Source organism: Ailuropoda melanoleuca, chromosome 14 (genome assembly GCF_002007445.2).
Source record: "Ailuropoda melanoleuca isolate Jingjing chromosome 14, ASM200744v2, whole genome shotgun sequence".
NCBI lineage: Eukaryota > Metazoa > Chordata > Mammalia > Carnivora > Ursidae > Ailuropoda > Ailuropoda melanoleuca.
The window spans coordinates 100833085-100856135 of record NC_048231.1 but is presented as its reverse complement, the minus strand read 5'-3'; the positions used below and the strand labels follow the sequence as shown (position 1 = coordinate 100856135).

At 40.1% G+C, this 23051-nt stretch overlaps 1 protein-coding gene across 8 annotated transcripts in view; it reads left to right on the top strand.

Moving 5' to 3' along the window:
• The first annotated feature begins 218 nt into the window (after positions 1–218).
• NETO1 (neuropilin and tolloid like 1) overlaps positions 219–23051 on the top strand; it is a 122385-nt gene continuing 99552 nt past the window's right edge. For 6 of the 8 annotated variants that reach the window (XM_019801804.2, XM_019801802.2, XM_019801803.2 and 3 more), the window contains exons 1-4: positions 219–965; positions 2988–3041; positions 3275–3412; positions 9539–9787. In XM_019801804.2, coding sequence (XP_019657363.2) covers positions 938–965; positions 2988–3041; positions 3275–3412; positions 9539–9787 — 469 coding nt within the window. In that variant the 5' untranslated portion in view covers positions 219–937. The remainder of the gene's footprint in view (positions 966–2987; positions 3042–3274; positions 3413–9538; positions 9788–23051) is intronic. The other 2 variants (XM_019801807.2, XM_019801808.2) reach the window with 2 other exon arrangements.

Sequence of the window (23051 nt, the reverse complement as noted above, 5' to 3'; positions counted from 1 at the left end):
GCCGCCCCATTCCGCCGCGTACCAGCCCCGGGGGCGCCGGCCGCGCCGCGCTGCCCAATTTCTCCCCGGCTCCGGGCTTCCTGGAGGGTCGCGCAGCCCACGGCTATGACTCAGGCGCCCACTTGGTAACTCTGCCATCTTCCTGCTCCTTCCTCCTCCCTCCCTTCCCCGCCCCCTTGGCCACCCCCGTTCCCCTCCGCCCCTCACGCCCTCCTCCCAGACGCCCACCCACCCGTTCCTCTTTCCGCAAGATCGCAGAGGTGGCGCGGAGCCTGGCGAGCCGATGACGGACCCTTTCCTCCTGTCTTCAATGCCTCAGCGGAAGATCCCTAAGGGCTGGAGAGAGGAGGGCTGCTGCTGGACATCCTCCCGGAGAGGTTGCTCCGACCTGCTGCTCGTGGTGTATGAAACTGGGGACTGAGCGAGCCCCAGCCGCCGCTGCCCGCCCGCCCCGTCGCTTCCGTCGGTCTGGACTGGCTCCCGTCTCGCCGCGCCCGCCGGCCCGGCCCCGGCCCCGGTCCCGGTCCGGGCGCCCCGGGGCTAGCCCCGCGCCCGCCGCCGCCCGCGCGCCAACTGCCCGCGAGTCCTCCTGACAGCTGCGGCGGCGGCGATGATGCAAAGGAGGAGGGTGCTGCCGCCGGCGGTGCTGATGGTGGCGATCGGCGCCCGGGTGTGATGCGAGCGTCATGGTGGGGATGCTGGCTTCGCGGCGGTGAGAGAGCGAGCGAGAGCGAGCCAGGGGCGGAGGACGCCAGAATTCGGATCTTGCTGCTGTGTGGGCTCGGATCTCTCTTTTCCCTCTCTCTCTCCCCCCTTCATTTGGTTCTTGGTTTGCACATTTAAAATCCCCCGACTCCGTCCTTTCCCCACCACTGGAAGTCTTCCCGTCTCTAAATGGAATTAGTGGAGATCGGAGCCTCTGGTGTAACGAACAGACATGATCTATGGACGCAGTTTGTTTCACAGTGAGTACCTATCCCGCCGCGCAGGTCCACTCACGGTCCCTCCTCCATCCCTCCTCCCTCGTGGCCGAACGCGCAGGGAAAAGCCTCGCAGCCGCGCTCCAACCGGACCCCGCAGTCCCCGCGAGTCCGGGCACCTGTAAACTTTCTGGTTTGCAGCATAATCGAGCGAAGCGTGGGGGCGGCGCCGGTCAGTGGTCGCTGGGCCTCAGAATCTGCGGGGGACAGCATCCTTTCCGTCTGCAGGGACGTCCTGGGGGCGGAGGCGAGCACGTGCGGGAGCGGCTGGGAGTGGGCCCGGGTTCGGGCGCAGGTGGAAAGAGGGAGAGCGCGGGGCCCACAGTTTGTAGAATGCAGGGGACAGTCCTCTTTCGGGGGTTTCCGGAGCTCTGCGGGCCCACATTTTCACTCCAGGAGGGAGTTTAGGGCGCACCTGAACGCAGCGCTTGCGGGGAGGGAGAGTGCCAACCTCAACTCTGTGGCCGAAAGACCTCTAGTGTTGCGTTATGGGTGTGTGGTAGCGCGTGCAGTTCAGAGGAAAATGGCTTCAGAAGTCATCAAGTAAAAGGCAGTGTAAGAAAACATATGATAGAAATTTCACATTAAAAAGCTGGAATTCCAATGTTAATCCTGTGCCACGCAGTTAAAAGGCCGACTTTGTGGATGTGTTAGTCATGGTACTTGTTCCACCGTGTGATTCCATCAAAACAGGAAAAGCAGAGTAAAGACAACACCACGCGTACGTCCTGGTATTGATGGCCCTGTACCTGTGTGTTTGTGTGTGTCTAGAATCCTGGCAAGTTAAAGTAAGATTCTTTTTTTTCCCCCTGTTTAAACACAGACGACAACAGCTAATGTTTTAATCTAAAAGCGGATGATCAGGCAGGAGTACAAAGTAATATAATTGATGCACTTTCTCAAATGCTAATAAAGGCCCACATTCTTTTCTTGGAATAATCTGAAAACATAAATTTATAAGGCGCTGCGGTGAGCTTCAGTTTAGGAAATCATTGTGAATTATACCTTCCCTTTCCCAAATTAATTTTAAGTGGAAATATGATTGTATACCTAATAGAAGTTAGAGCGTTTAGGGAATTGGGCAACAAAATAAATAACAAAGATAAAGTAGAAGAGGAAAAACCAGTAATTATGAAGACTAGATTGTTTTATTACTTCTCTAGTTTCAGGTTTTATAAAAATGGTGAGTAAATCAAGATATGAAAGTAAAGCAGAAGTTCGAGTTGCAGTGGTCTTTGCAGATTTGCTCTTGTTAGAGATCAGGGGCTTTTTTTTTTGATGCTGAAAAACTGGCTCAGTAAAATGCTCATAGAAATCACCTTTCTCAAAGTAAGAATCTATTTCTGGATAATACTAAATATTAACTCAAAGGTAAGGTTAGAAGAAATTAATTGCATAGTTTAGGAAGTGCTGAGGACAGGGGTTACTTGGGGGTATAACTTTTTTGTAAGAAACGTTTTTTGTAATGCTGCTTAATGCCTCCAATCCACATTTATCTGTTTTTCTCCTGTTCCCCTCCCCCACTGGCCATAACATTTGCCCAAGTATTTGTTTTCTCAAATAGGACCACGACCACACTGGCAGTGCCTTAGGGTCAGTCATGGAGTCCTTCCTCATTGTTTGCCTTTTCAGCCTTTCACCTGGTTCCTCTTCCTAGAGGGATGCTAGGAAAGCTTTTCCCTAAGGGCAGTTAGAAACAATACAGGTCCTGAAATCCTACTGTAATGTGACTGGGAGTAGATTACAGCATTGCCTCTGAAGTCTTGAGGTATGCATTTGCAGTTTTGGGGTCTCATCCATCCTTGACTTGCATTACTTCCTGAAGGGATTCCTTAATTTTCTTGATTTGTGCATTTTTAACCAGTTTTGGCACATTCTGAGTTAACTTGGAACAGTTAACAGTAATACAATTAATCTGCTTTGGTATTATCTTTATGCTGTTATAGAATGTGATCATTTCAGTGTATATTAATATGATCTCTTTCTAATTTTTCTTTTCTGTTTCAGTTGTAGCAAGTTTAGTCATCTTCCATTTGTCTGGGGCAACCAAGAAAGGAACAGGTGTGTTTCTTTGGGAAAATGCAGTGGAAGACCTTAATTATTTACATTTTCCTATTTTCCCATGTATTCTTAATATTCCAGAATATCTGAATATTTTATAGCGTGTATGATTGATTGATTTTGACTAAGACAACATTTCAAAATTAATTTACTAATGGATATTATAAGAATGTCCTCTCTATTTTTAGTCTTATAGAAAATTGGATGATGGCTCTTGTTTTTATTTTTTACAGAAAAGCAAACCACCTCGGAGACTCAGAAGTCAGTGCAGTGTGGAACTTGGACCAAACATGCAGAGGGAGGTATCTTTACCTCTCCCAACTACCCCAGCAAGTACCCTCCTGACCGAGAGTGCATCTACATCATAGAAGGTAAGGGGGGAGAGAGCCAGGGCTGGAGAGAGGGCCAAGCCAAACCTGGCCATAGCTATGCTTTGGATGGACAGTATGCACACGGACATTACAAAAATTAGTTTTGGAGACCGTGCACAGAAATATCTCTTAATGAATCAAATACCTGTAAAATTTGGAGTCGAGCTAATTATTGAAATTATTAGCAATGGGTTATGAATAAGTAAATTCTGGCAAATAAAAGCAATTCGATAACAGTTTGTTTTGCAGGTGATTTAACTGATTTAGAATTCTTAATAGATGGAATGGATGTATAGTTGGCATAATATTACCTAATGTGTAACAATTTTAGAAACTAGTATTTTATTGGTTAACAGCTAGTAGAAAACCCTATACATTTGTTATTTTTCCTTAATAATATAAAATACAAAAATACATATTAATTTTAAAAATAAATCAATAATCATATTTCCAAACAATCTGAATGATAGTTGCCTTAGTTTGTGCTAAGAAGTGACATTATCATACTTTAATGCTAAAATCAGGATTCCAAATTATGATGCTTGTTTTCATCATTTTCTTTCCTCACTCAAAAGATAAATAGTGCTGAAAAAGAGATCATTTCCCTTTGAACATTTCCAATTTCCATTACCCTCATAGACAGCACTCGATTAAGTATAGCTTTCTAAAATGAATGATCATTTCATCTAGTGATGAAGATTTCAATATTACAAGTGTTAATACCTACAAGCTGCAAACCTGCAACCCTTTTCCATCCCCCACCCACACAGGTAGAGACAGATCCAGCCGCCTTAATGGAAAAGACAGTGTATGCTCAGTATTTATTTCTAAATGAGGGGCATGTTCATTTGGTAGATCTTTGAAAGTAAAAGGCTTTCCGTTTAACTTATTTCAAGAATTCCTATTTAGAAATGATTCTTTTTCTCTTTTTGTAACTTTTAAGCTAAGAATATTACCTCTCTCCTTTTTGTGCTTGAGGGTGAACTTTTAGCAAAGATATCCTGCCCTACAAGAAGGAGGAAAACCAATAAACTTTGATAATAAAAGGATAAAACTGAGAAATCTGAGCTCTGCAGTTTTGTTCCTCATGTGATTGATAGAAAAGGAAATTGAAATATGGAAATTCTGAGTTAAAATTAGTTGTTCTCTTCATCAGGTTAATATTACCTACCTATTGTGTGTGTGTGTGTGTGTGTGTGTGTGTGTGTGTGTGTACATAAAACATTCAAAGAACTTAATATATATTAAAACATTGAAACATAAAAAGTAGGTATTTTTTGTTGTCCTCATTTTATGGACAAGGAAACAGACACAGGGAGGTTGAATGTCTTGCTTAAACTCACATAATTTGTGTTTTGAAGGAACAGTATTCTAAAACTTAGAATTATTAAAAAGAATGAAATAAATTACTTCTGTCATTTAAAGGATTAATTCAGAAGCAGATCTTTGCATATTAATTGTGCTTTCGTGTTTATCGTTATTTAGAATTAAAAAGCATCGCTAGCATTTTATTTTACTATTGTGCCTATATTTGCCTTCATTCCTAGTTGTGTCAAGGACAAAACTTAAAGTTGAGATATCAATAGAACCTCCTGTTACTATTAATCGTACGTCTGCACTCTTTTTGAAATACTTCATACTAGCCATTGTTTTCATCTGTACGTTTATTTAACCGATATTTATTGAACAACTACTAAGAAACAGCCACTCTTCTAGATAACAGTTTAGAGAGCCTTTAACGAAAAAACCATGGTACTTGCCTGTGGAACTCATCATGTGGTCTGGGGACCATGCCCGGTTCAGTCAACAATCTAAAGGGGCCCCCAAATTAGCAGTGTTTGGAGCAGAAAGGAGAGGAGCCTATCAGGAGGAGATGCTTTCGCTCAGTTCTGAAGATTTGCAGGGAGGCAATTCTCTATTCAGAATGGCCTGTGCAGAAGTTCGAGATGTGATGTGGTTGGGACCCATGGGTAGCTTCTGCATAGTGTGAGGAGAGGAAGAAGCAAGGAGACTCAAGAGGTCAACAGTCTCAGATAAAGGAGAACTCGGTATTCTGTCTGCTCCAGCAGTGAAAGTGAAAGTTTGAACTTTATATGATAGACAATGGGGTGCCATTGAAATAATTTAAGTGGAGAAATAATAAACATAATTTTGGTGAAGTGAAGGAAGGAACTGTTGTGAAAGACCACATGAACCATAGTAAAAGTCTGTACGACACAAGTGACACTGGCTGTGGTGTCAAAGGAAGAGCTGAGAGGTCTTCGGGAAACTGAGTCATGAGTGGCTGGATATAGGGAGGAGAGGTAGGAAATCCCAAGACTATTCCAAAATTTTTGGCTTGGTGACATATGGGTGGAATTGCCACGTCAGGTAAAGAATATGGGTGGAGAAAGAGGGTTTAGAGGGAAAATAATGAATTCCATTTTGGTGTTTATGGAGATGTCAGGTAAAGAAATTGGATACATGAGTCTAGCTCACTGGAGAGCTTTGGGCTGAAAATAGATATTTATAGGTGATAAATATGGATTGTTGTTGAGGCTTTTGGTATGAATAAAATTATCCAGAGAGAGTATTTGGAGCTGTATTTCATAAATCTTTCAAAAAATACAGATGTCTGGGTCTGTCCCCAAGAAGTCTGGTTTAATTGGTCTTTGATGGAGCTGCAGGCACCATTATATTGTCATCGCTCTCCTTTGGGATGACAGTGGCCCCCAGAACACTGGTCTAGAAAGAGCGGAAAGAAGACGTAGAATGGGTTTCAAAAACAACAGGGAAGGGATGGGAGAGTAAGGAGAAGGGTGACGGAGACTGTGAAGGACAAGCCAGCGAGATGGACTAGAGATCTGGTAAGAGATGCCCCAGCATGTAATGCAGGTGACATTTCGGAAGGAAGGGAGTAGCCAAAATGCCAACTGTTACAGCAAAGAGAAGTGAGGTAAAAGCAAGCACATCTATTGCATGAGGCCATGGAGAGGCTGATGGTAACTTTAGGACGTGTGCGCTCGTGGCCCTGGTGGGGCTGGGAGCTGGCTCTCAGCCGATGGAGGTGTGGGGGGTGGGTGTGGATGGGCCCAAGGTAGGAAGGCAGTTACTTTTTTTTTTTTTTTTTTTTTTGGTCTTTTCTGCTTTGGGGTGGGGGTGGGGATTGTCATTTTTAGTTCTGAAAAAAAAAAAACATCCTGTTCTGTAGAAAAAGGTAAATGTAAAATACAAGAAAAGTCTAAACCATTGGTCAGGTTTCTTGAGATAAGATAGGTTCTGATGAATAGAGGTGGAGTCCCAGTCAAGGGGACTTTTGTGGGTTTCAGGTTGTCCTAAAACTCCCTCAAAGAGGGGGCGGCATTCTGTAGCTATGTGCGCTATTCAGGTGACAGTGCTCAGAGTTTTCAGTGTGTCCAAAGTCATGTTAGGAGGGGTTAAGACCTCTCAAAAAGGAACCTCAGATTTAGATACCAGATGACTTAGAGAAAACGTGGAAGTGAAAGACAGCTATGAATTGAGAGATTAGAAGGGGGGGAAATGTAAGTGTAAGGAGCTGAACTTTGAGAGCTTCCAATGGCTTACTTGTGCTGTAATCACTTGTTCTTAATTACGGTAACTATATGACATGCTTATTTTTAAAACCTTATTTTACTGCCTTCGAAAATTCAGTTAGTGGAATTTCGTATATGAGTGTGTGTAGTTAACTTAAGCCTGTTGGACCAGAGGAAGATATGCATAAATGAATGCTTCATAGAGTTTTAAGTAAATTAGCACAAGGTTCTCATTGCTTTACTGTTCCCTAGCCATACATTATTTACATTTAAAAGAAATATCCTACATTCTCAAGTAGTTCATTTCCATCTAAAACTTATATACTGGCTTGCCAATGAGCAGATAAACAAGTGGGCACAGTCTATAAGATACTAATACATACAAATGATATGCTTAATGCTACTACATAAATAGGTCCAGTTTCTTAAGCCTTTGCCTCTTTGTTATTGGACTCAAGGGGATTTGTTATTGAATCTCAAGGGGAAAAACATGGTTTTCCAAGTAATTTCTTTTTTTTTTTAAGATTTTATTTATTTATTTGACAGAGATAGAGACAGCCAGCGAGAGAGGGAACACAAAGGGGGAGTGGGAGAGGAAGATGCAGGCTCACAGTGGAAGAGCCTGATGTGGGGCTCGATCCCATAACACTGGGATCACGTCCTGAGCCAAAGGCAGACGCTTAACCGCTCTGCCACCCAGGCACCCCCAAGTAATTTCCTAGGATACTTTCCCATTTGCAGATTTTTTTAAAAATTGAAATTTCATGAAATCTATCATTATGGTAGTACCACAATTGTTTGGCCTTTGTGAATATACAGTAGTGGTAGGTAAAACCATCCCTGGTTTTTCTTGGAAGAGTAATAAATGTGTTTTTTCAATGTCCAAAGAGTCATAAACATTTTTTTTTTAAAGATTTTGTTTATTTATTTGACAGAGATAGAGACAACCAGCGAGAGAGGGAACACAAGCAGGGGGAGTGGGAGAGGAAGAAGCAGGCTCATAGTGGAGGAGCCCCATGTGGGGCTCGATCCCGTAACGCCAGGATCACGCCCTGAGCCGAAGGCAGACGCTTAACCGCTGTGCCACCCAGGCGCCCCAGTCATAAACATTTTTAGAGACTAAAAATAATCCCTAAACTAGTCTTGTCATATGCATTGACCTTTAACCAAATGAGCTTCGATTATTCTGTCTCTAATTTCCAAGTCATCATGTATCTCAAATCTCGATGAATTTTTGAATCCACGCATGCCAGGGTTTCATTTTAAAACCATCAAGGGTGATATTCAATACATATGTAAGAACTGGTGTGGTGTGGACAGCAGTCATTTGGAATGATTACCGACCACATGGGGAGCAGGGCTGTGCTAGGTCTTAACTTAGAAGTTCCTGAAGGGTGTTGGTCCCTGAGGAGGGTCACATGGCAGCAAAACACTCAAAGGACTCAACGCAACAGCTGTTTACTAACTAGGATAAATGTGTACGGATATTTCAACAACTGTTATGGCTATTCTGGGGTATCCTGGCTGAATCCCAGTCTGGAGTGCCAGGATTTTGAGCTGTTTTGGACATGACAAGGGAGAAATGGCAGGGTGCTAGCAAATGCCTCCACGTGGAGGTCTGTAGAGCTGTCAGCCCGCCGAGGCTCTTCCTGATGCCTTAGAGAGCTCTAAACCACATTTATGAAGATAAGCTCCTTTACTATTCACCCAACAGTTTGTTTGTTTTTGTTTTTGTTTTGAGAAATCCTCAATGACAAGTACTGTGCTGAGTGCTGAAATAAGAAGGTGAATAGATTTTGTCCTTAGTGGATTTAGAGGGGTGGTTCTTGTCAGCAAGGTTTTCCTGCATAACCAGGAGTCAGCAGATCCCCCAGAAAGTGCTAAAACACATGGAAGCCCAAAAAGAGCATGCTGCCTTAGAAAACACAGTATGTCTGAAGTGGCCCTAGCTTGGGCTGTGTGTGGAGTAGGAAGACCCTAGAAGTGTGAGTTTTAAGATATCCTTAAGGGTCCTGCAGTGTCAAGTGCATCGATCATTTTCCTGTAGCTGACAGAGAGTTGCTAAGTTTAAACCTGAGGGTGATGTGGTAAGATTGGTGTCGTAGAAAAATTCTTCTTAATGCCCTTGTATATGCACTTGGGTCTAATCAAGACATCGAACTGGGACTATTTGAATGTTGGGGTAACTCTGCACTGAACAATTCTTAAGTGGTTTTTGACCTTAAGACTGGATACTTAAGAAGATATGGGAAAAGTGACAGAAAGATGTCTTTCTACTTTCTAAACCTGATGTCAGTGGTCTTTCACAAAAATACTGTGGTTTATTAGGTCTGTGTTAGACATCGAAATGATCATTTTATATCGGAATAATCTTTTGTGCAACATCATCAGTTTTAAGGAGCATGCCCGAGATGTTCTTACGGAAATGTTATCCCTTAGAATGCTCAGTATTACAGGCTTGTTTTGCTCTTCCAATGCATGTCATGCTCAAAGTTTGATAGAAGACATACAGATAAAATCTGAAGCAGAATTACAAAAATCTACCTAAAGACTTAAAAATGGCCTTCTAGACATAATCTTTCCTTGTTTTCAGCTGCCCCAAGACAGTGCATTGAACTTTACTTTGATGAAAAGTATTCTATCGAACCGTCTTGGGAGTGCAAATTTGATCATATTGAAGTTCGAGATGGACCTTTCGGATTTTCTCCAATAATTGGACGATTCTGTGGACAACAAAATCCACCTGTAATAAAATCCAGTGGAAGATTTCTATGGATTAAATTTTTTGCTGATGGAGAGCTGGAATCTATGGGATTTTCAGCTCGATACAATTTCACACCTGGTAAGTGAGGGTTTGGTTTTTTCCTGTGTTTTTTTTCTTCCTTAGTTGTCTGTCTTCGTAGTACAAGAACTTTTGTAAGACGGCTTCATATTTTTTTCAAAGAATTTTCTAGCTCTATTTAAAATCACACCTACAGTGCTTTCTCTTTTCATTTCATAAATTTTGAAAGGAAAATAAATTTTCCTTAAAATTTAGCCTCCACTAGAGGTGAAGGGTGCATGGTCATCAGGAGCAGTTAATTAAATGGACTTCCATTATGCTGAAATGTGTAATTCTAGAGGCGGCCTGTAATAAAGAAACTAATTTCAGTATACATTGAATCCCAAGAAACTTGAAAAGGCAATTGTAGTATTGTAAAATGTATCCATCAAAATGATCTTTGGAGAACTTGAATAAAAAATTCTTTTGTTCTGAAAATTATAATTTTTAAGCAAATGGATCTTAGTATAAAGCAGTCTAATCTCTGTTTAGAAATGCAGATTCCTAAGAGTTCTGATGAAAGCAAAACTGAGACCCATAGCAGCCAAATATTCATTTGCAAGGTCTGCAGACATTATTTGTCATTATACAATTATGCATTCTATGTCAATTTTCCTTTTAACCTGCTAATATTAAAAATGGGTCTATGATGTTGACTGGCTCGCTTGATGATGAGTTGTCATTTGTTACAATAAAAATTGGTTATCACATTTTTAAATTGCAACATCAGGCTGAAGCGATTTGAGATTTGATGAAGTGAAGTCATTTTTTTTTTAATGGAAAGATGACTCAACTTACATAACATAGGTAATTTTGATATAATTACATATTTTCCCAGTTTGTATAGATCGCTTTACTAAGGTTATAACAGGCAATAGATGAAATTGCTATATATGTAAAATTTGTTGAAGTTTCTGTTCCATGTTACAGAGATAATGTAAGAGCAGGGCTCAGATGCTCAGTTCAAGCACTGAAATTTAAAAAATAATTAATATAAGGTTAATGAGGATTTGATTATGATATGGTTTCTGATAAATAAGTCATATATTAATGGTATCATATGTGTTCACCTTAAACATTAGGAATGTTTTCACAGTATCACTAAGAGATACTGTGGTTTTAATTATGTTCTGTTAATCCTGAATCGTTCACAGAAAGCATGGGTGTTTCATACTGGCGATCAAACTAACTTGGTGTGTTCTGAAAACTTGCAAACATTGAGATTACTTTATTAGTGCTACAGTTATGCATGGAAATTTTTTTTTTAAATTTTCTTGACCGATAATTTTGAGTATAACCAGGACCTAAAGATAGTTCTAGGCTTTTACAAGTTGTATCTTCACCCTGAGATTGGAGATCGTGGGGATAATGTCTAGGATTTAAAACTGTAGAGTTGGCTTTGTCAACATAAGCAGTGCTGCCCAAGTTTCTAGCTCTTCCGGAGAGAACATAAATGTTGTTTCTTCGCCAGAGATAGAGACAGCCAGAGAGAGAGGGAACACAAGCAGGGGGAGTGGGAGAGGAAGAAGCAGGCTCATAGCAGAGGAGCCTGATGTGGGGCTGGATCCCATAACGCAGGGATCATGCCCTGGCCGAAGACAGACGCTTAACCGCTGTGCCACCCAGGCACCCCCCTTTCAGGGTTTTGAAAAGCCACTCTGTTTGCTGTTACTTGTGCCTTATTTCTTTAGAGCCACTTTACTTGATCTGCATATAAAAGGAGACTTTATTGCCAGGAACTCCTAAATCACAAGGAAACCTGAGGAGATGATTCCATGAAATTGAGGATGAGTTAAGGATGGAGCAAGGCTTCTGTTTCCACTTAGATAAACTAGAGGAAAGTAAGTGCACAGGGAGGCCTGGGCTTGGCATATGAAGGAACAGGAGGACCGTAAAAGGGAGACTTGTAAAACTTCCATGACTGCAGACATTGACGTTCCATGGCCCAAGGCCATTGCCTGAGTGGCACAATCCACAGCTCATTTCATAAAGAGGCAGTACTGAGGAAGCCAATTAGTTAATGAAAGAGGAAGGGGGCAGGGATTAGTAGTAATTTAGATGGCATTTAGGGAATAGGGAGTCAGGCAGGCTTCAGTTTAATTTGGGCTTAATTTTGATTTGGGCGCTTCAAGTGGTGATTTGGGGAACTTGAAGAGGTAAAGTTCCCGAAGTCAACTTCCTGGTTTAAATTACACAGCGTTGCTGCAGTCCCCAGGGCATCCAAGTGGACCCCACTTCAGAGGGGAATGCCCTGCCCATCAGATCACATCCAGAGCTGAACCCCACCGTGGCTGCGAGGAACACTGGTTTTGGAACAGATCTGGCCTCAGTCCTGGCTTTCTTATTTCTTGCTTGCTGTAAACCTCTGGCATGATCCTTAATGTTCTGTGCCTCGGTATTTTAATTTATAAAATAGGGATGATACTGACCACCACATAGGGTTGTTCGAAGATGGCTTGCTTGCCAACCAATGCCTGTCTGTGGCTTTTTCACTTCATATGAGATCTCAACTCTTGGATGCTATTATTTTTATTAATTTGATCATGTGTTCTTTAAGAGCAAAGGGGCCTTGTTACAGTTTATTGGGAGAACAAGTGTCCCAGAGATTTTTAAATTACAACTGCTCTCGCTCTGATTTTGGGGGCGGATGTGCAAAACTAATACCTGGAAGATGTCACTTTTCCCTGTTAGTTTGTTTAAATGGGTCCAGGCCTCCGTGTGGGGGTTGTAGTGTTTGCGTTGGAAGGCATAAAATATGTCAAAGCAGAGACGCAGTGGGAAGACCAGGTGATTTTTATTATGTGTGTGAGCTTACTTCAGTCTGAAATCTGGACCTTCAGGGATAGTCTCAGAAACTGGAAGTCAGCAGGGGCGCCTGGGTGGCTCAGTCCTTCAGCGTCTGCCCTGGGCTCAGGCTGTGATCCCAGGATCCAGCCCTGCATGGGGGTCTCTGCTCCGCTGGGAGCCTGCTTCTTCTTTTCCCACTCCCCCTGCTTGTGTTCGCTCTCTCGCTGGCTGTCTCTCTTTCTGTCAAATAAATAAATAAATAAATAAAATCTTAAAAAAAAAAAAAGAAACTTGACGTCAGCGTACTGAGAATGCACCCACTTTTAGGAACGTATCGCAACAACCAAGCTAAAACAACTGACTATGCATTTACACATGTATGCGTTGATACGCACGCACACACACACATATACACATGTGTAAACCTACATGCATTTTCAGTAAGAATCCTTTGAATCACACAGCTCAGTTTTTCTTGTAAGCAAACACACATACACGGGTATCTGGTTTATAATGAGAAGATCGTATAGCGAGTGTCAGTCCAAATATTAGCACTTAATTACACGCGTGCTGTGGGCTAGCACCCTGCCAAGGTACACAATGATCCATCTCCAGGGCAAGGGTCATTTTTTCAGGGGTGCGCCACATCTCAGACTGCCATGGGGCAATTCCGCTCTCCGGTCTCTGCTTTCATCCTGCCTGACCGGGCCACTAATCCGTGCCAACTCTTGTCTCCAAATTTGTTTCTGTTTCTTAATACCTGAGTCTCTTTGACTTTTCTTCCCACACAACGTTTAAAAACAGCCTTTTCATTTTGGACTCCTGTGTTTGTAGTAGCGATGCTTCTGGACCGGTAGTGGATGGGAGCTAGCAACCCAGAGGTCATCTGTGGACATGCGCGGTAGTAACGCAGGGCCAGAAAAGATGCCTCGGACGCGCTCTTAAAGGGTAGTTCCTCTGTCTCCAGATGCACTGACTAGTCCTCGCCTTTTATTTCGTGCATTCTGGTTATCTTTGGTACTGCGTCGGTACCCAGGCCCACAGTGCGCTGGTGAGTCAGGGGGGTGATGGTGGAGCATGGGTAAGGATGGTGAGGCCGAGCAGTAGACAGACAGCAGTCGGCTGGGTCTCACCTGTGATTTGCAGAAGCCAAGGACAAGGGTGGGGCCTGAAGAAGGACCAAGGGACCCGGAGCCCTGATGGGAGGCTCTAGGGTGATGTCTGTAAGGGAACCTCTCTTCTTCCTGTGTAAACAGAGTTGTGTTGTGGGGTCTCATCAGCAGTACGCTCCCGCTTCTGAGAAGAGGGAGGAGTTCAGAATCATTGAAAATGGTAAAAGTTACATGATGGACAATTTGGTATCCCGCAGATAATTTAATGAGAAAACGTATAAAAGTGCTCATTGTAATAAAATAATATCGTTTTCTCATCTTCATAGGCACATTTTTTTTATCTTAAAGAAAGATTTAAATCAGTTGTATTGCAGAAAAATGAGTAATGATGACCCTAGCTAGGTAGGGAGTGGAGGAGAATGAGGAGGAATTGAAGGGGCCCGGATGGAGATACGGTGAGAATGTATTAGCATTATTAGTAATGCTTTCATTTTTGAAAAGGGTGCTACATTTCTGATACCACTTATGTAAATAACAGTGTTTAAGATAAAAAATCAAAAAAGAGAAATACTATAGTTGGGAAACAAATGAATTTTTGGAGCAGAGGAATGCCATTTATCTGTATCCACATTTTCTTTTTTACTCAAACTGAGAATGCTTTTCAAGTAGACAATAATTTTCCCCTACAGCCAGCTGCCTATATGCCTCAGTTTTCTTTACCACTGGAAAAATATAAGTGAAGAAGGAAATATGTAACATCTGCTATATCCCCAGTCCAGTAGCATGACAAGGGGCTTTATTCAATATTAAGGAAGAAAAACATCTAGGATGCTCTACTCTTGGGGAAAGTAATCCTTTCAGTTTCTTTAGGAACAAGTATCTTTTGTTAGCCTTGTACTTTTCTTCTTAGTGGAGACGTTTTCAGCTAGTCACTGACATATAACACAATGTTTATGAAATCTTCCTCTTCGGATGATTTTTTTCCTGAAAGAAAAAATGCCTTTCATTGTTTTATGAAACAATGTTATATACACCCTATTAGAGAAATTTAACTTAAGGATTGTGCCTCAAAATACCAAACAGGTGGGGTAGAGTCAGGTATTCCCATGTAAGTGAGTGGAGTTGTTATTGAGATTATTATACTTTGTACTTAAACAGCACCTTTCATCTGAGAGCTCAAAGTGCTCAGGAACCTTCTACCCAATTTCCTAGCTTCCTCTTAGACTCCAAGCTGATTGACATCAAAGGCAGTGGAAGTGATATACTGCAGTGACTTAAATTGAGTGTTCTAAAAAGATTTCTGTGCATATTAAATGAAATACATTATTTAGGTAAAATATTGTCATGGACTCGATGCTGTTTTAATTATCCAGCATGTTGCTTTTCTTCTTTGTATTTGAAATGTGAATGCATGTGCGAATATTAACCCTATTGAAAGTTACTACATTTTCTTCTCCACATAATCAGAGTTATAATATATTCTCTGGTAAGAAAGAAAAAAAAATGCACACATCTATCTATCCATCTATATCACTTTTTCAACAACTAAATTTTAATTTGAACTTTGCTCTAAAAGATGAAAGAATAAAAGGTTTTAAAGGCTGAGGTTGAAAGAAGGACTTTGATTACTTTATTTTTCACATAGAAATAAAAGATTGAATAACTTCAGATAGCATTGTGTTGTCTATTATCTTTACACTGTAGACCCCAGATGGTCCAACTTCAGCCCAGCAAAGGCTGTCAAATAGAAAATGTATGGAAACATCATATTTCCTCTTTTTTTTTAATTGCGGTACAGTTGACACGGAACATCATAAGAGTTTCAGGTGTTCAACATAATGATTTGATATTTGTGTACACTGGGAAATGATTACAACGAGTCTAGTTTCCCCATCACCATATAAAGTTATATAATATGTGATACATTATTATTAACTAGAGTCACCATGCTGTACATTACATCCCCATGACTCATTTGTTTATGACTTGAAGTTTGTACCTCTTGATCCCCTTCTCCGATTTCACCCCTCCTCCTAAATTCCCTCCTCTCTGGCAACCACTAAACTGTTCTTTGCATCTGTGAATTGGGTTTTGCTTTGTTGGTTCATTTGTTTTGTTTTTTTGGATGCCACACCTAAGTGAAATCAGACAGTGTTTGTCTTTCTAAGGCTGATTTTCTTCACATAGCATAGTGCCCTTAAGGTCCATCCGTGTTGTCACAAATGATAAGATTTCGTTCTTTTTATGGCTGAGGAGTATTCCCATTGTGTACGTATGTGTGTATGCATGGTCAGTGAATTCATCGTCTCTATTATATATAATATATATATGCACACACACGTACACACACATCTATATCATCTTCTTTATCCATTCATTCATTGATGGACACTTAGGTTGTTTCCATATCTTGGCTATTGTAAATAAGACTGCAGTGAACATAGGGGGCATATATTTTCAAATTAGTGGTTTTGTTTTCTTTGAATAAATACCCAGAGGTGGAATTGCTAGCTATGATAGCTCTATTTTTAATTTTTTAAGGAACCTACATACTGTTTTCCATAGTGCCTGCACCAGTTTATATTCCTACCAACAGTGCATGAGGGGTCCCTTTTCTATGCTTTCTTGCCAGCAGTTGTTATTTCTTGTCTTTTTGATAATAGCTATTCTTGGAGATGTGAGATGATATCTCATTGTGGTTTTGATTTGCATTTCCCTCTGCTGAGGAGATGTTGAACATCTTTCATGGGCCTGTTGGCCATTTGTATGTCTTCTTTGGAAAAATTTCTATTCAGAACCTCTGCCCATTGAAAAATCAGATTGTTTTTTGTTATTGAGTTGTATGATTTCTTTATGTATTTTGTTGATGGTTTATTTACCAGACAGAAGCTTTTTGGTGTGATATAGTTCCATTTGTTTATTTTTCCACTTGTTGCCATTGCCTTTAGAGTCAGAGCCAAAGAAAATATTGCCAAGAATGATGTCAAGGAGCTTACTGCCTATGTTTTATTCTAGGAAGTTGTGTGATTTCTGGTCATATATTCAAGTCTTTAATCCATTTTGAATTAATATTTGTGCATGGTGTAAGATAGTGGTCCAGTTGCATTCTTTTCTATGTGGCTGTCCAGTTTTCCCAACACCATTTATTGAAGACACCATCTTTTCCCCATTGTATATTCTTGCCTCTATCATAAATTAATTGACTTATGTGCATGAGTTTATTTCTGGGCTATCTGTTCTGTTCTTTTCTGTTGATCTGTATGTCTGTTTTTATGCCAATACTATATCGTTTTGATTACTATAGCTTTGCATTGTAGTTGGAAATTAAGGAGGGTGATGCCTTCAGCCTTGTTCTTATTTCTCAACTTTGCTCTGGCTGTTAAGGACCTTTTGTGTTCATATGAATTTTTGGATTATTTGTCCTATTTCTGTGAAAAATGCCAATGAGATTTTAATATGGCATGCATTGAATCTATAGGTTACTTTGGATAATATGGATATTTTAACAATATAAACTATTCCAGTCATGAGCATAGAATGTCTTTCCATTTATTTGTGTCTTCTTCAATTTCTTTCATCAGTGTTTTGTAGTTTTCAGTGTGCAGGACTTTTACCTCCTTGGATAAACTAATTCCTAGGATTTTTTTTTTTTTGAAGCAGTTGTAAATGGGGTTGTTTTCTTAATTTAAGAGTTTTCTTGATTCTTAATCTGATTGTTAGTGACAACAGATTTTGTTATTGATTTGCGTTCATTTAACAGTTTTTTGGTGGAGTCTTCAGCATTTTCTGTATATAGAATTATGTTGCCCTCCAGTAGTGACAGTTTCACTTCTTTCTTTCTAATTTGGAAGCCTTTTATTTCTTTTTCTTGCTCCGGCTAAGTCTTCCAACACTATGTTGAATAAAAATGGCAAGAGTGGGCATTCTTGTCTTGTTCCTAATCTTAGAGGAAAAGCTTTTGGCTTTTCACCGTTAAGTATGCTGTTAGCTGTGGGTTTGTCATAGATGGCCTTTATTATGTTGATGTACATTCCCTCTATACCTACTTTGTTGAGAGGTTTTTATCATAAGTGGATGTTGAATTTTGTCAAATGCTTTTTCTGCATCTGTTTGAGATGATCATATAATTTTTATCCTTCATTTTGTTAATGTGGTATATTATGTTGGTTGATTTGTGGACATTGAACCATCCTACATTCCTAGAATAAATCCCAGTTGATCCTGGTGTATATTGATCATTTTTATTGAATTCAATTTGCTAATATTTTGTTGAGGATTTTTGCATCTGTGTTCATCAGGGATAATGGCTTTTACTTTTGAAATTTTTCCTTCCTTCCTTCCTTCCTTCCTTCCTTCCTTCCTTCCTTCCTTCCTTTCTTCCTTCCTTCTTTCCTTCCTTTTGTGGTGTCCTTGTCTGGTTTTGATTTCAGGGTAATGCTAGCCCCATAAAATGAGTTTGGAAGCATTTCCTCCTCTTCAATTTTTTGGAAGAACTTTAGAATGATAGCTATTAAAATCTTCTTTGAATGTTTGGTAGAACTCACCAGTGAAGCCATCTGGTCTTGTATTTTTCTTTGTTGAGAGGTTTTTGTTTTGTTTTTTTAAAGATTTATTTATTTATTTATTAGACAGAGAGAGACAGCCAGAGAGAGAGAGAACACAAGCAGGGGGAGTGGGAGAGGAAGAAGCAGGCTCCTAGTGGAGGAGCCTGATGTGGGGCTCGATCCCAGAACGCCAGGATCACTCCCTGAGCCGAAGGCAGACGCTTAACAACTGCGCCACCCAGGCACTCCTGTTGAGAGGTTTTGGATTACGGATTCCATCTCCCTGCTAGCAATTGGTCTATACAGATTTTCTACTTCATGATTCAATCTTGGAAGACTGTATGTTTCTAGGAATTTATCTATTTCTTCTAGGTTGTCCAATTTGCTGGTGTATGATTGTTCACGGTAGTCTCTTATGATCTTTCGTATTCCTTTGGACACTTGTAACTTCCCCTCTTCCATTTCAGATTTTATTTGTATGATCCCTCACTCTTTTTTTCTTGTGAGCATAGCTAAATGTTTATCAATTTTGTTTATCTTTTCAAAAAACCAGCTCTTTGGAACCACTTATCTTTCCTCTTTTTAATTTCATTTGTTTCCACTATGATTTTGTTTCCTTTCTTCTACTAACTTTGGGTTTCATTTGGTCCTCTTTTCTAGTTCCTTAGGTGTAAAGTTAGATTGTTTGAGGTTTTTTCTTGTTTCTTGAGATAGGCCTGTGAGCTCTTAGAACTGCTTTTGCTGCATGCCTTTGATTTTGGTGTGCTTTCATTTGTCTCAAGGCATTCTTTTATTTCTTTTTTGATTTATTCATTGACCCATTGGTTGTTTGGCAGCATATTGTTTAATTGCCACATATTTGTGATTTTTCCAGTTTTCTTTTTGTGATTGGTTTTCAGTTTCATACATTTTTGGTCAGAAAAGATGCTTGACATGTTTTTAATCTTCTTAAATTTATTGAGATTTGTTTTGTAGTTCCTCTCTATTCCTTTCTTCTTCTCTTGCTCTCTTCTGTTGTGGTTTGATATCTTTCTTTGGTGTTATGTTTAGATTCCATTTTTAGTATCTTTTGTTTTTAGGTTTTTGCTTTGTAGTTACAATAAAGCTTATATATCAGTTCATATATCCCAGTCTATTTTAAGTTGATAGCAAGTTAAATTTTTTTTTTTTAAGATCTTATTTATTTTAGAGAGAGAGACTGTGTGAGCAGGAGGAGGAGCAGAGGGAGAGGATGAGGGGGGGGAAATAATCTCCAGCAGACTCCATGCTGAGTGCAGAGCCCTACGAGGGGCTTGATCTACAACCCTGAGATCATGACCTGGGCCAAAATCAAGAGCCAGCGATTTAACCGACTAAGCCACCTAGGTGCCCTACAAGTTAAGTTTGAATGCATTTTGAAACTGTATGTATATACTCTCCTCTATGTTTTGTTTTTGATGTCACCTTTTACACCTTTTTATTTTGTGTATTCCTTAACTAATTGTTTTAGTTATGGTTATTTTTACCAAATTTGTTTTTAACCTTCGTGCTAGCTTTATAAGTAGTTAGTTCACTACCTTTACTATTATTTAGTTTTACCGGAGAGATTTTTACTTTCATATGTTTTCTTGTTACTAATTAATGCTATTTCTTTTCAGCTTAAAGAAGTCCCTTTAACATTTCTTATAAGGCCAGGTTAGTGGTGGTAAACTCTTCCAGTTTTTAAGGAAAACTTGTCTCTCCTTCAATTCTGAATGATAACCTTGTTGGATGGAGTATTCATGGTTAGAAGAGTTTTTTTGTTTTGTTTTTCTTTCACTACTTTGAATACATCATGGCACTCTCTTCTGGCCTACAAAGTTTCTGCTGAAAAATCTGCTCATAGTTTCCTGGGCATTCCCTTGTATGTAACAAGTTGTTTTTCTCTTGTTGCTTTTAAGATTCTTTCTTATCTTTACCTTTTGACATTTAACTGTAATGTGTCATGGTGTGGATCACTTTGGAATTATCTTATTTGGAATTCTCTGGGATTTCTGGATCTGGATGCCTGTTTCTTACAACGTTTGGGTCTCCTGGATATAATCCCCATTGATTTTTAAAGCCAGGTGTTTCGGAGGCTCATCTCTCCAGTGCAGGTCCCAAGAGTTGGGATGCCTAATGTAGGGCTCAGACTTCTCATTCCTCACTGATCCATTCTGTATCTGTGAGATTCCTCCTGCTTTACCTGCTTGGTGAAATCGTATCTCTGCTTCCTCAAACCTCTTAGTATCCTTCGTTGTAGAGGAGCCATTCAGGTAGTTTTAGAGAAAATTGTTCTGTATGTAACTATAGATTTGATATTCCTTGGAAGAGGTGAATTCAGGGTCTTTGTATGCCACCATCTTGAACCACCTCTCATATTTCTTTTTGGGGCTTATTTTTTAAGAACTAAAATTAAAATTAAAAACTTGAGAGTCACTGCAGGGACAAAATTGAGTGTGTAATGGACACCAACATGCTCATGTGAAGACAGTTTTATTTATCTCTTACTCTCATGCAGCCAGCCCATGCCTTGGTTCATCTAACCTATTACAATACAGGGCTTAGGGGGAGGGATGGGGAATAAAGAGAGAGACAAAATGCTGTTTGGTCTTGGTGGGTGTTCAGGAGAGAAGCTGAGAGTGGGAGAGAGGATTTCCAGGATTAGCTGCCATCTGTGCAGAGAATACTGAAGGCAGTAACAAAGGAGAAGGAAGATTTTTAAGAAGTTTCCTGTACAGAAAGAATGCCTTTTTCAACTTCTTGTTTCCTGGAGAGGCAGAGAAAAGTGTTTTTTAAGTTGTTTATATTTACTTAGTGGTTAATTGCTGGCACACAAGATTGACTATGGTACATCTGGGACTCGACCGCATGGAGACTCCGGCATATTTCTGTTGTAGACGTGTATTTTCTTTAGCTCTGAAAGAGAGCTTGGAGTTCACCTCATTCAGCCTTTTCATTTTAAAGATGAAGATACCAAAGGTCTAGATAAAATCTGCCGCCCAGGTTTATGACGCTGTGTAGAAGTTAACCTACTGCTTGTTTATCTGTTATGTAACCATTGTGCTGAGACACCTTCTTCAAAGGGTCAAGATTATGACTTTAATTACATCACATACTGCAAGCCCTTTTAGTACAGTTATATTAAGAAGTTTAATTAACTGGTGTATGAATTTAAAAATTCATCTTTTTCATGTTTGAAATATCTTTCGATTCAAAATGACCAAAGAGGCAACGATTTGTCTCCTCTCCTTCTACCTCTGTTATAAAACTCTGCCCTTTCAACCTATCTGAGCCTGAAGTATGTGATTCATTCCTTGTTCTCGAATATCTGCTATGATGGACATGGTCAGTTGTGTGTATAATGTTTTCTTGACTTGAAACCTGAAGCTCACATGCTCAATACTCAAGGGAAATCCACAGTTTCTGTCTTCGGGATCCCACAATTATTCCTTCTTCCTAACACATGTCTCTTTGACTTTTTCTTCTGATGCCGGTTGCTTCCAGTCTCCAGCACCATCCTTTACTCCAGGGTTGCTGTGTGCAGTTGTGTACCCTAAGGACACTCAGTTGAAGGAGAAGGAAAGGCCAATCCCATTTACATTCAGATGCCCTGGGGCAGAGCTGTATCCTGAAATCAATACCACTTACTATTTTGCACAAATGTGTATTATGGACTAGCTGAGGCCATGCCTCAATCAGTCTTAATAACATCCCCTCTGTACCCAACCACACAGTAGTCCCAGCATCAAAGGACCAGCGTCCACTCTTCACTTACATAGTTCTAAAGAGAAATTATATCATTTAAGCAAGAGGAACATTTAAAAAAGAAAACAAAAGAAAGAAATAATGTGTATGTTCTGTCTTCATTTTGCACTGTCATGTTTTTTCTGGGTATCTGGAGTCATTAAGCTTCTTGGTAAAATACTCTAGAAAACTCTACCATTTAACTTATCATTGCATATTGAAGAAGCATGTGTTTCAAATTATAAACATCCGATGTATTTTGCCTAAGATGTTATTACCTAACTGTAATTTTTCAAAACATTTTCTTCCATAACAATTTGCATATAATTTGAGGCTTATTGTTATTTTATTTATATGCATAAAATCAAGGAATTATCAGGAAAGCAACCCACAGTGTTGTTTTCTCAACCAAAACTGTTTCCCTATTTTAGAATTGATATGCTATTATAGCTACTTAAGTATAGCTCATACAACTATTCTTAAAGTGAATGCACAGAATAGCAATTTCCACTAGGCTGTATTTGCCACTACATTTATTCAACAAATGTACTGTAGAGATGCAGTATATACAAGATATATGTACTGTATATAAACACTGTAGAAATACAGTATATACAAGATTCTGTCCTCCATACAATGAGTTTATAGTTTATAAGATAATAAAAATCAGATAGACTGTAGTAAACAGAGTAATTTCCCCTCCCCCCCCAAAAGATATTTATGACCTAATCCCTGGAATCGGTGAATATATTTGGTTACTCGGTAATGAGAATTAAGATAATAGATTGGATCAAGGATGCTAATCACATTACTTCCATGCAGGGACCTTCATTTGGATTATCTGGGAGGGCCATCTAGAATCACAAAAGTTCTTTGGTGTGGAAAAGGGAGGCTGAAAAGTCCATGTCAGAGTGATATGATGTAGGAAAGAATCCAAGGCCAATTCTGGCCTTAAAGTTGGAGGAAAGGACCATGAGCCAAGGAATGTGGGGAGCCCCTAAAAACTGGAGAAGGCAAGGAATGGATTTTTCCCTAGAGCCTGCAGAAAGGGGGAAAAAAAAAAAAGCCTTGCCATCACCTTGCTTTTAACCCAGTGAG